General features: G+C 40.1%; 1 protein-coding gene across 1 annotated transcript; it reads left to right on the top strand.

Moving 5' to 3' along the window:
• Positions 1-2,587: 2,587 nt before the first annotated feature.
• Positions 2,588-12,961, top strand: baiap2l2a (BAR/IMD domain containing adaptor protein 2 like 2a). The gene is made up of 14 exons (XM_034539125.1): positions 2,588-2,696; positions 3,028-3,103; positions 4,329-4,415; positions 5,585-5,646; positions 5,730-5,801; positions 6,010-6,090; positions 6,177-6,308; positions 7,234-7,332; positions 8,294-8,363; positions 9,028-9,211; positions 9,892-9,957; positions 10,884-11,064; positions 12,418-12,458; positions 12,878-12,961. The coding sequence occupies exons 1-14, from the start codon at positions 2,643-2,645 to the stop codon at positions 12,948-12,950; spliced, it is 1,278 nt and encodes a 425-aa protein (XP_034395016.1). The 5' UTR covers positions 2,588-2,642; the 3' UTR covers positions 12,951-12,961.
• The last annotated feature ends 1,046 nt before the right edge of the window (positions 12,962-14,007 follow it).

Below are 14,007 nucleotides of genomic sequence, written 5' to 3'. Positions count from 1 at the left end.
TGGGGATTAAAAGGATGTTTTATTACACTGCAGCACTGAGTCAGTGCTTTAATATGAGGGGTATACCAGTGCATTAACAAAGCCAGTTTGGGTGAAGCAGTCTGGAGACTGCTACCCAGTTAATGATGGCAATATACTGTAGATCTTTTATATAAAAGCCTCTGAGACTCTGTGGCCAGTAAGTCTGAGCTTGATTCATCATAACTCGCCCATGACCTTTATGCTGTGTGCTGCAGTGACATTACAGCTTTTAAAGTTTTTCCTTGTTGGGAATTTTTCATTATGTTAATGCTCTTTCTCCACAGGATTTTATCCATAAGCTGTGATGGGGATTTATTCAGAGCTGCTCAGTTACTCCGAAGTCGAAAGAACATTGTGGGACTTTTGGTCCGATGACGCTTTCGTAAGCAGGTGACTTGACCAAAGTCAATCGTGGCAGTGAAAAAACATTTTTTAATACATATTTCAAGATTTTAAGTATGATTTTTTTGTATGTCAATGTTGTTTTTCCTTCTTTTGATGCATTTCATCCATCTGCTGCTTGATTGTTCCAGCTGTAATTATGCTGTGCAAAGATCCACCGTGTCAGCAGAATGGACAGCGAGCTGCTAATGGTCTGCAGCGGGGGAAAGTAACAAAGTACATTTACTTCAGCACTGTGCTAAAGTATCATTTGGGGGAATCCACTGCATTTTGGAGAGAAATACCATACATTACGCTTCCCAATTCAATACTTTTGACTTGTAATTTAGTATTTTTTTATATTTCTATTTAGGAAGAGGGCCTGGAAACCTCCCCCACGACTGATGGTCCAATATATATTTGAACCAATACTGCAGTATGTTGCACTAAATCCATAAATGGCAGCTTCTTGTGTAAGACAGTGTTAGTATGCCGAGTGGGTTTGTGTGCCAAAACTTGAAATATTGAACAAAAGTTTATATTACTTTATGAGGAGAAAAAAAGAGGGAAGAAGAAAGATATTAAATCAGGGGGATATGAAACTGTTTAAAATTCAAGTCATGTAGTCAGTGAGTTTATGGTGCCATCTAGTGTACAAGGCTCTCTCTGTTTCTCTCTCTCTCTCTCTCTCTCTCTCTCTCTCCCAGGGTCTTCAGTAATCTATTAAACTATGAATAACTAACCCAAGAACCAAAGGTTTCCCAGTTTGCTATTTACTTCCTGTGTGGATTCTCTCAGACACGTGTATCTGAAAGCATGAAATAGAATCAACACTCTTACCACATCATCCTCCATGCCTTCACAAAAGGAATGTGTCACCGTGCAAGTGACACCTGCACGTCTCCTGGAGGAGTTCATTGGGGGTTCACTGACTCTGACATGTCACAGACAGAACAAATTTGCTGTTTGAGAATCAAATGAGTCCGTCAGAGCTTTGGGGCCGAGTGCAGCTCCCGGCCGTGTGTGTTTCCGCCTGGCAACAGGAGGTACGGGGCCGAATGCCAAAATATGATGGTTGAAGTTAGGGCAGACATAAATAAGTTTCTCTCCACTCATCTGGGGTTTTGATCAAATATCACAGAGCAACTCTCTCCTTGTCTTTGACTTTTGACTTGGTCAGAATTTTAATAATATTTCTTACAGTTCAGTGTCCTTATACTGAGGCCTGTGTATCACAGAACATTATGACCAATCATCAAGATGCATTCAATGAACATGTTATATTAAATGTTAGACGAAAAGTGTGGGGACACCACTATTCTTTTTTCCTTTGCAGTGGGATTTTCACATCCGAAGTGATTAAAGTACAAGGATTATAGGATTTTTAGCGCATATGAGCACTGAATTCTGCGTTAACCAATCAAAAAGGAGAAATATGAGTGGCATTACTGTATTAAAGGATTGCGATCACGGATTTCAAAATATGCTTGAATTACAAGTTGACTTTGTGACATTTTCATATAAGTCACTTTCATTTATGTAGCCCCCGAATCCCAAATTTGCCTCAATCTTGTAATTGTTTTAAAAATGTGAAGGTGCTCCTGAATATACAGATTATTGCAGCAAGTCTGGTTCTGTTGACTAAATAGAGCCTCATTTGAAACTTCAAAACAGATGTCAGGGAGATCAAACTGCTGTTTAGAGCTGTGAATGACTCCCCATTAAAAATAATTTAAAAAACAAGTCAAGATTCCAAAGCTTCCAAAATGTTTTCTAAATGTTAAGCTCAGGATTCAGCAAAATACCTAAAGACAGATCCAAGAATAGATATTAATGACTCATTTCTAAAAGTACACATGTAATGGTTTCATGAAAACAGATCTCTGATATAGTCTTGAATAAAACATAATGTGGCAAGTACACGCGCACGCGCACACACACACACACACACACACACACACACACACACACACACACACACACACAAGCCAGTCAGGGTTTACAGCACATGTCAGTGTTTTATGGTTGAGCCATGATTAATTATTTACTCCTGTCTTTCTCAGGCCACGGTGGTGTCAGTTTCCAGCACATTAACCCACCGCCTCCTCTCCTCAACTCCACCTCCAGTTCAATACTATTAACTCTTTCCCCTCAGAGGCGTTGGAACATTTGCGGGATGGTTTAAGGCCCGCCGAGCCTCTCAAGGTTTCACTGACGGTTGCATTGTTGTGGATACAAACATGTCGGGGATGAATAGTGATCAGCTTCATCGCTCCACCTTGAGGATTTACTCGGTAAGCAACGGATACTTTGTGCCAAGTTAGACGACAAACGTACCCGAGTGACCTGCCCTGTTTTGTCATTGCTTTTCACAAGCTTCTGGAAAGTTGAAGATTTTGTAAAACATAGAAACATGTCCTGGTTACTGAGGAGTGAAACTGAGGAGTGAAGCTCAGTTAAACCTTTTATTTTGTCTCTCCTTTTTTTTTCTCTATTATGTGAATTCTGCCAAGCGAACACGATGTGAACGCACAAAGTCATTTTGCGAGGAGTAGTTCTCCTGCTTGAGTCTGAGGTTGTCTGTGTGTGTGTGTGTGTGTGTGTGTGTGTGTGTTTCCCAAACAGAGCTTGATGGAAGAGTTCAACCCAAGCCTACAGGAACTGGTCTCACTGGGTCACAGCTACGTACACGCTTTCCAGGGTAAGATTTTTTTTTTTTTAAAGACACACAATCCGCTGAAGAGACTCCCTCCCTTTCTGGTAATCTGTGACACAGCTACCTTTAAGAGCGCAATAAACTAAACAAACTTCAATGTCTTTCCATGGAATATGGTGCTGTCGGGCATTATATCTCACTCGACTCAAAGTCTTGTGAGGAAGAGAAGAGGTCTGGATGAAACTGGTAATATGTATCCAAAGGGACAGTAATTGCATCTATATTTCATTTTAATTATACACGTAATAATCACCTCTAATCCCCGTGCATTGCAATAAATGTGAAAGGCTGACATTCAAATGAAATTCAGCAACAGAGGCAGTTTTTCCCACTTTGTATTCCACTAGAGGTGTTTGTTTAATATATGCATAAGAGCAACTGATTCACAGTTGCAACCAAAAGCAACTACAAAAGCCCTGCGGACTCAAAACAGATTATGTCTTCTGTTACTCACCTGCACAGAGGTTATGAGTTCACTCCGTATGTTCAGCGGAGAGCAATAACCTCATGACATGAGCTCAAAAATGTAATGTATAGATTCTGCTGATTCTCCTCATACATTCTTTAAATCATCTATTTTTCAAACAGGTACTGGATGCAGCTCAGACTCTCCCTATATCCATTGTTAATGAAGCACCATCTCTTTCCCTATTGAAATCAATGTGTCACACCACCTCTGGCGGTTGTGCTGTCTGATTGGTTAGCTCCAGAAGCCAGTTATTCTCACCTGCTGAAAACAAAAGACCAGAACGAATCTAATTATGTGCTCAACACCAGGCCGGAGATTTAATTGGGGTCAGGCTGGGATTTGACCCCTTCTAACACCCACTGCCCTACAATGGCAGCTAGCAGTAACTAGAGAAAGGCTGGGGAAAAAAAGGGGTTGAACGTTTTTCAGGCTGACTCAATAAACTGTTGTTTTATATTAACCTTTAAATCAATATGATAATGTTACTAGCTAATCTAATAATGAATTACACCAGAGTTAAACCTGCGATGGCGTTTACTGCAGTAGAAACAACGCAGTATCAAAAGCTGGTGGTCAATGAGAGCGAGTTTAGAAAAATGGGATTTCTCTGTGAATTTATGCTTACTTTTTTTGGTGAACATATGTCCATATAACAGAAAGATATGTGTGCATATGGACATTTGAATTAATAAATGATGTCCTCAAATCAATTTAAATGACACAGTGTTTGTGTTGTTTCAGCTCTGGCTGTAACAAGTGAGGCCTACTTTAGTGCACTTTCAAAGATTGGAGAGAATACCTTCCACACCATATCTTCACGCTCCCTGGGTAGGTATGAACACACAAACAACGACAACAAAGAAATTGGAAACACAAAGACGTTCTTGCTTTATCTCCCATCCAGGATGTGAGCCTTTTGTCTTTGATGTGTTTATGGTCATTAAACTAATTCAACGGTATTCTTCAGCGTCATGAAGTCCAAAGGTTACCTTCTGGTGGCGCTTTATCATTTTCACAATTACGAGGAAATGCTTGTGTAGCGAGAGAAAGAGAGAGTGAGTGTGTGTGTGTGTGTGTGTGTGTGTGTGTGTGTGTGTGTGTGTGTGTGTGTGTGTGTATTTTACAGTGCTTTTAAAAGACTTAGAAACTTGAACCTGACCTGAGGCCTGTATTGGGCTCAGGTTAAGCCAAGAGTGTGGCACAACTAACTAATTGGATTTCTACTTACTGTACGTCAACTGTCGGGTTCAAACGCATGAATGTTTAAGAATGTTTTTCTATGAGTTTAAGCCAAGAAGTGTTGGCAGAGTAGGGATCCGATGCCAGCTGGGAACATGAATAATCGAGGACGACAGGCAGCGGGGCCGTGCTGCACTCACTTTCAGCCACTCTGAAGGGGAGTCGTGTTCGCTTTAGTGGCTGGAAGATACCGTCCAAACTGGATCATCAGTCTGCTCTCAGTGGACTGTTTCCTCCGTGAGGAAATGACTCCCAGCATGCATTTCAGGGACAGGGACAAGTCAAACTAAACAAGTTGCACCCTCCACAATTCAATGTTATGGCACGATAACATCTGATATTCAAGCGCTTTGCCCCAAGCTATATATCTAAGCACAGTTTCAATAAAGGCTCAAGATGAAAGTTATTCTAAGAACAATTGTTCATACAACTTATCGTGGGATATGATTTGCTTGACATTTGTGCTGAAACTGGCGTGACATTCACTCCAAAACTGTCCATCCACTGTGTCATCTCGTGGAAATGAAATCTTTCATTGATGATTTCCTCCAGCTTCATTTACATGTACCCAGTCACATATATGCTGATGCTTACACACTTACAGGTGTTCCCTTCACGATGACCCAAAATAGACCTTGTAGTTGCATAGATACACAGGCCTAACGTTTAATTTAATCAGCACAATGTCATTTTATTGTTTTATAGTTATTGAGTAATGATAATAATGTGACATGTAGCTTGATGCAATTGTGTTGAAGGAGATGTCCTGATTCAGATCTCTGAGAGCCAACGGCGACTCATGGTGGAGCTCGATGGCGTGGTAAGTTACACCCACGCATCGTGACCAAACTCTCAAGGTGTTCCATTTTCTCTTGTGTTCAGTATGATTTTGTCCCTCTCCAGGTCCGCTTGTTCAGGATGGAGGTCCTTCAGGAGATGGACTCTAACATTAGACTGGACAAAGATTACATATCGGTGAGTGAGGGCCAAAGCAAAGATCAAAAGGGCCGTTATCTCAGCATCATTTCCAGGAAGTAACGTCGAATGAATAACCGTATAATGGGAATCTGTCATTAGAAGGGAAAACTAGAATAAATGAGAAAAACATTTTAATTTCCACTGGATTGCTAATTGTGACCTGGGTGATTCTGCGCAGACGTGATGTGAATGGTCTCCGTTTCAGGGAAGCAGGAAGCACTACGAGATGGAAGTCCACGACCAGGCAGCAGCTCTGGAGAGACAGCTGAGGAGAGGAAACAACCAGGTCTCTCTCTATGTCTCCACCCTGCAGCAACTATGCAGTCCTTGTATAGTATATATATATGAACTGTCAATCATGTGTATCCGCAGGATTGTAGCGAGTATATGCAGTTCCTCAGGGAGAGCCACACCGAGGCTCTGAAGGAGGAGGAGAGGCGATATCGCTTCCTGTCGGAGAAACACTGCGGCCTGATCCAATCCATCGCCCGCCTCATGAATAAGGTACACAATGTTCTTTAAATAGCATTCGTCCAAACAATATTTTATGGTTTGTTTTGGCTAATTGACTGCAGGTGCCAAGTGGGTCGGGTTTGTCTTACAACTCATTGCAATGGTTCTCAGAGGAGCAATGACGGGAAGGCACTCAGAAGAAAGGTCTCAATGATGTGTAATGATTATGAGATTTTATCTGTCCCCGTGAGGATATTCTTCTCTTTTCATAACAAAGGGCAACCCCAGATCAGCTGGTACACGCTCGGTGTCTTCAGCAGGACTGGTGCCACGCGAACAGTTCTGTGACCCAATTAAACACGATACTGAAACTGACACCTGTAGTGCTCAGTTATCGCAATAAGGCTCTCACAAAGCCCTTTTGTTTCCCGGTGCACTCGTTGGCTAACTAGCGGCCCTCCAACCAAAATAGGTACTTAAAATCATTATTTAACAATGTAAATACAGATAAAAAGACAACATTATAACATAAAAAGTCAAGGTTATAAGATTAAAGCATTAAAAGAGAAATAATCAGCAACTATGTAAATATTTAAATGATAAGATAAAGAATTCAAAATTATGAGACAAAGAAATGTAATGATGGGAAACCAAAATCTAAATTATTCAACAAAAAGGTAGGAGTTTTGTCTAGATAAAATAAAATATAGGATTATAAATCTAAATTAAAAGATAAATCATATGTATGTAGTGTTTATGCCTCTTGTCCTGAATATGAAATGATTCTATACATCTGTGTGTGTGTGTGTGTGTTTGGGTGTGTTTGTTTGTTTGTTTGTGTATACGTGTTTGTGTGTGTGTGTGTGTGTGTGTGTGTGTGTGTGTGTGTGTATGTGTGTGTGTGTGTGTGTGTGTGTGTGTGTGTGTGTGTGTGTGTGTGTGTGTGTGTGTGTGTGTGTGTGTGTGTGTGTGGCAGACAGGAGGATCCCTCCAGCAGACAGCTGAGGCCTGGAACCAGGAGGTTGATGCTACCAGAGGACCCGAGGCCAGACGACCCACTGCTGTCGTCAACTCTGTGAGTTCAGTCCATAGAAATCAGTCCTTTTCACTGAATTATTCAACCATGGTCAGAGCTGAATGTTGCATTTGAATCTGTCAAAACTCCTGATGTGAGATATAATGCTGTTTTAGGAGAAAGGACTGAGGGAATATCTGTTTAATTCAAAACGTTTAATATTTTTGGTTTTAAAGTGTGCGAATTTGCAACGAAGAAAAGGGATCATGTTGGAGGGAAATCCTTATTATTCCAATAATATTAGTGTTACAAGGTTGCCCTCTAGTGGTTGGAGCATGATTTAATTTGAAATCAGTTACCTTTGAGAGGAAAGTTGAAATAAGAAGACAGAGATTACAGTTTGTCCAGCATGAAATAAATGAATATGTGATTTTGATAGGGCTCTGTCCAAACACTACAACTTGTATCAACATATAAACATCATATATCAACTGAATGAACACATGAGTCCTTGAGTTGCATCCACCTCTCAATACAGTGGGATTAACACGGATAATTCCCAAAACTGAAAGCATACGATTCTTTGTATGAAGGATGTAATTACCATTCAAGTAAACACAACAGAGACGGCCCTGAGATAAAGCCTGTCAGCTTCAGTCTGTTCCTCGTTGGAAGGGGACATGGCCACGAACCCCACAGATCCCACATCCTACTGTAATAACAACCGCAGGATTAACGTGGATTCTGTGTTTGTTTTGGTTTGACGTGGGATTTATTCCTTCGCTTACAACAGAGAGAGAGAGAAGCCGGAGAGCCGCTTAGGACAGATGTGGGAGTTGTGCTTCTACATGTCATACATTACTCATTGTAACGTACAGAACATCCGTCACTGCGGCTGCTTTTCTTTATTTTTTGGGGGGTTTGTTCACATAGGAATGGTGCCTCTGTGACTGCAGTTTTTCCTGAGGTTTACAATATATATAGCATCAGGAAGATAGTTGTGCATATGCTTGTTGCACAGATGGGGATGAAGGAGGAGGAGGTGAGAAGGAGCAGAGAGGAGCTGCCACTCGGCAACGTCCCGTCAAGGGGTGAGGGCTCGATATGTCATCCTTTTAGCTGTGCTCGATGAAGCCAATTCTGCTTTAAAATTCAGTGCCACATATTTCCTATTATGTTTTTTCCTGCCTGTAATGCCTCCGCGAGTGCTCTTTTTGATTTTCCTCCACCACCCGCTTTATCTTTCTTTAAGCCTTTTATCTATGTTTCTCTCACACACTCTCTCTCATCCATCTTTCTCTCCCTCTTCATAATTTTGGACATCACACATTTTCATATCTCCCCATTTTGAAGTTCCTGTGCATAGAGTATGTCTAATTACTTGGCATGCCTATCTATGGTAAAAAAATAAATAAATACATAAAGTAACAATGTTAAAACAGACAATAAATAATGGCCAGAATATTAAATATAGCTTGTTTGCCCAACCGATGCACAACCCGCCTTCGGTATAATTCATTGAAGTGCATCCCCTGCCATCAAAGCAAAAGTTATTTTACATAGAGAAAAATATTTAGTAGTCTTCTAACCCTCTGAGTAATGATTTCCAGGGTCATAATTAAATAAATCAACCCTTCTCGCTTATAGTTTTTAATTAATCATCTCACCAGAGATCCTTCTTGGCAGTTTACGCTGGGTTATCATCTAACAAACTATCCTCAGTGAACTGAAATGTTTCATTTGTCATCTCTCCAGCTCCGTCTCCCCAGGGAAGCATGTCTCGCCCTCCAGGAGGCAGATCCACGAGGGCCCGGGTGGCCCACCAGCCTGGAGGCTCCAACCCCACCCTGCTGCCCTTCACTAGGGGAGAGATCATCACTGTGCTGGTCCAACAACCCCGAAACGGCTGGCTGTATGGACGTGCTGACAGCAGTTTACGGTGAGTGTGTGAGTGCCTGTGTGCCTGGTTAAATCACTGGCTATCTGTACCCTTTGTTAATATGTCCCTTACAGTACAAACCTGTAAATCAGCCTACTTTCTTCTGCTGTGTCTTCTGCTTCTCGCTGTCACAGTTCTGAAGGTCTACTGACAGACATTTTACGTTTTAATGTTCTGGACACAGGTCCCTTCATAAGGAGAAATAAAATGGTGAGAATAAGTGATCGGAGCAACCATTTGTAAGGAGTAAGAAACTGCAAAAGAAATTACTGGACAGACAATTAAAGAAGAATAACAGAAAACAGAAAAGCAAAAGAAAACATTATATAGCAACTCCAGCTGCTTCAGGACGCTGTACGGTTATTTTAGCTAATGCTAACATCAGTGTGCTAATATGCTGACAATGCTAATGCTAACATGTTAATATTTAGCATAATGCCTTCTACGTTAACCATCTGAGTTTAGCGTGCTAGCATGCCACATTTGCTTATTAGCCGTAGCGCTAAACCCAAGTGCAGATCTTATTAGTTTAGCCGATATCTGGTAATAAACCAAAGTATTGGAGACGTTAAAATTTGGACCTCGACTCAATTAGGATTCATCCGCTGGTGAATATCTGAACAAAATGTAATTGCTATGAACCGCTATTGCCATTTACGTTGGGTCTCTTTTGTCTTCAGTGAGGGGTGGTTTCCAGTCGCCTATGTAGACGCATTGGATGATCCTCCAAAGACAACCAGCTCTGGGTAAACATCCAATAAAATGTATTCAATATGTACTCAGTATGAATGTCAAATAACAATAATGTCACGCGAATTGTGGGCTGTTGGAGAAATTAAATGACAAATTACTGACTACTTACTACTATGCCATCTTGGCAAAAGATAAGGTTGTAAGAAGGTGACTACGCATATTATTTGTTGTTGAAATATTACTTTCAAAGCCCCAGTCTAACACCTTACGGAGAATCTTTTAAGTATTCGTGATTTCAATATTTGGATTCATTGCATATTGTACATTAACTTACTAGTTATGATGACAAGCACACATCTAGTCATGCATTTCTGGACAACAACAGGAATTACAGCTGCTCCCATGTTACTCTTTCTTTGGAATATACTTAAAACATCATCTATTTGTGTTGTGATTTTTGTCTTACTTCCCACAATTCAAAGAAGTAATTAATTATTTATTTGCAGGCATTAAGAACGGATGAAGAGACTTTAACCCACAAATGTTTGCCTTTAAAACATGATACAGGACATATTTTGCTGCTCCCCCAGGCTGTCCTTATAGTTTTATGGGTCCAACCATTTTAAAAGAGGGTCAGGCCTGGAATAATTTTGTTTTAACTATTTACGATATGTGGGTGACCCATTGCTCTGAGCAAAAACAATAAGAAGTTTAAACTAAATTGTTACTCAGTCACTCTTGACACATGCCAAACATCTAAAAGCTTCACATGCACTGAGCTTATGAATTGGACAGGAAATGTTATTTTCTTCAAAATGGAAAACATGATTAAACTTATAATGTCTGTGTTCAAATCTAATATACTTTGAGTATGAAAGACAATTATCATTTCAAGAGGAATGAGTGAAATACAACCACTATACTTCTTCAACAAAGAAGACAGCTAATTTGAAATATATATTTTTTGTAATTTCACTAGCTCCTCTCTCCGAAGCAGCAGCAGCATGAGCAACCTGCTTAGCCAACCAGAAAGCACCAGCCACAGCGGAGCCCCGCCCCCTCCACCACCACCACCACCTTTATCTTCATATAAACAGTATGAGATGCAACCGATCACATCAACACCTGACAAAAGGACTAAGTCTAATTCAGAATACAAGGTACATCAATATTAATAATTTCTCACTCTTTCCCTATTTATCAGATGAATAGCAATACTTTTTTTAAACATAGTCTACAAATGGCCTTTTTGTCTTCTTCTGTGGTCTTTTTCAAAAGCATTTTCTATATCGTATATACGACGTAACTAATGTCTTTATGAAGGAGTTTTAAATTAACCATTAATAAGAACAACTTTCTACTTGGTAATATTAGAGTTTAAGACATTGGTAATCAATGATAATTAATAAAAAAGTCATTTAGAGTTTGGTCCATCAAGTCTGAAGTTGTAGTGTGTATAAGCTGTAAATAAAAGTCCAACTGGCAACCCAAAAGTTGCTTGATATTAGTCTTTTTTATTAACCCATAGAGCATCAGTGAATGATTTTCAAGTCTCTCATTTCAATTCACAATCCCTTCAGAGAAGGCGCCTTATAAGAGAGTGCTGTACCACATTGATTTGTGCTTCATTAACAAACGGTGACCTAAGGGGGGACAGCTCTCTAACTCAGTTTGTACATCTTTGATGGTGTTTGCCAGTCTGTCCAGCAGGGACACTGTGGCAAGGTGCTGTTCTCCATGGCTCCACACCCATCTTTCTGGTGGATGCAGGGAGGAAGCTCCAGCTGTTGATGGTGTATAGGCTAGGAGGTCGTGTACGTGTACATGTACATGTTTTATCTTGTTTTGGCATGCTGTTACCGGAGACCTATTTGGAGTGCTGGTGACTAAACAGGTCCGGTACATAACCTTTAGGTTGCTGCAGTGTGATAATACTTTCAATGTGTTTTCTCTTCGGTGATATTCAAGCACGCAGTGGTTTGAATAGCATTTCTGTTACTGTTGGGGACCTATTTTGTTTTATAAAAACAAATCAGTATTCCAACAGTTGGTATAATTAAGAGACAACAAGTAAGATGTCTTTCATTTAGGATGACCCCAAATATCTGGTCATTGGTCAAAGCAAATTGATTGTATTTCATGGTGACATTGATGCATTTTCCTTGATGTCTCTGCATGGTCTCTTCTGTTGCTCCGTGTGTGTGTGTGTGTGTGTGTGTAGGTGTGTGCATGTTGGAGTGTGCGTGTGTGCATGTGTGTGCGTGCGTGCGTGTGTGTGTGTTTAGGTGTGTGCATGTAGGTGTGTGTGTGTGTGTGTGTGTGTGTGTGTGTGTGTGTGTGTGTGTGTGGCACAACACATCAATGAGCAGCTTGTGGGAGGACCCACTGAAAGCAGAAGGGCATAGGGGTCGAGGGCCGGAGCCTGCAGAGCCTCCATTAGTGCGTCTACTTTTTTTATGCTTTGGATTGGCCTTTACTCACCCGTATACCTTTCTCATATTTCTTTTCTGCAGAGATCAAAACCACACGAATCACAGCCAGAACTCTTCCCGAGGTAAAATTCATGTACCTGTGGCTCTCACACTCTCTCTTTCTCTCTCGGGTTGTAATATGTGTAAATGGAACTCATGTTCTCTTCTTCAAAAATAATGATTTTTTGAAGAATATCATGAACCCATTAAATGAGAGAAAAACAGATGAGGGCAGTGATCGAAATGGTACAGGATTGCTTCTCTTCCATTAGAGTTTGAAGTGCATTTTAGTGCTGGAGCCATTTCAGTCATGGCCATGTGGGAACCATGACTATCACTCTCACTCTCACTCTCACTTCATGTGAACAGTTTGCTAGATGAGGCTTGAACAGTGGGAAATGAAGTTCTCATTTCTCTTGCTATAACCTTCACAGTGAGACTCAAAGATGCTTTTTCTTCTCCTCCAACATCTTTATCCCTCTCTTCCTCTTTTATTTTGAAGGGGCACCAACCCGTTTGCCACGGTTAAACTGAAGCCCACGTCCACCAATGACAGATCGTCCTCGCATATTTAATCAACGATGACATCTTCACCCCGAAAACAAAATGGTTTTCGTTGAGCTTGACAGTTCATTCTTGACCTTAGAAATGGCAGTGTGTATGTGAGTGGAGGCCGTCTAGTGTGTTCCTAATTTTTAAAACAACACTCGGTTTGCTAAGAGACACACAAAGCTGGAGGAAGAGGACTGAAAAATGTATGAATATTTGATCATTTTTGGGTTAGCATTAGGAATGTATATGTATATTTTTAGATTATGGTAAACTACAACAAACAGTATTTTTAAGGGGTTTAAGGGGTTTTATCTTGTTGACTTTTTCATAATTTGCTCTGGTTTTAACATTTGTATGAAAGTAAGACTGAAACAATGTGTTAATGTAACGTAAACCAATAGGTGCATTGATCGTACCTGGTTTTAAATCATCATTCCTTCTCTGTGGTTTCTAACATTCATTCATTAGAAGATAATGAAAACAACTTTCCATTTGGAAATAAATGACGAGGATGTGTTTGTGTACAGTTGATATTAGGAGTCAGTGCTGAGAGATATGTCACTTGTAGCTCAGGGATGGATGCATGATAAATAATCTTTTGTATTATCATTGTATTGTATCTCCACCATTTTTCTCTGCGTAGTCTGTATGCAGAGAAAACCCATTAATACATATTAATTGCATTACTAATTTACTTTGGAAAATGGCTTGTGGAAAAATGAAAATGTAACCTCTGGCAGATAATGAAATAAATGAGCCAAAAACGTGATGAAAAATGCACTGCGTTCGTGGATAATATAATATCGTCTTTATAGCATCATATAATTACTTTAACCAATTTATTTAGCTTTTTCAGGTGGCATTTTTTACCGATGTCATAATGATGATATTCATCCTGCAAACATAAGAAATAAGCTTGAAAATAACAAAATACTGATATTACATCATCAGTTGAAGCCCCTGACGACTTGATTTCAAATATTTAGTATTTTCTTCTATAGCATTAAATATTGACAACTAAACAAGCGACTAAGTTAAAGTTCAGTAACTTTGACTTTCTCCTTCTTGAGAACGACACCG

This window comes from Cyclopterus lumpus, chromosome 8 (assembly GCF_009769545.1).
Source record: "Cyclopterus lumpus isolate fCycLum1 chromosome 8, fCycLum1.pri, whole genome shotgun sequence".
Classification (NCBI taxonomy): domain Eukaryota; kingdom Metazoa; phylum Chordata; class Actinopteri; order Perciformes; family Cyclopteridae; genus Cyclopterus; species Cyclopterus lumpus.
The sequence above is the reverse complement of the archived record's forward strand: the minus strand, read 5'-3'. Positions and strand labels throughout refer to the sequence as shown.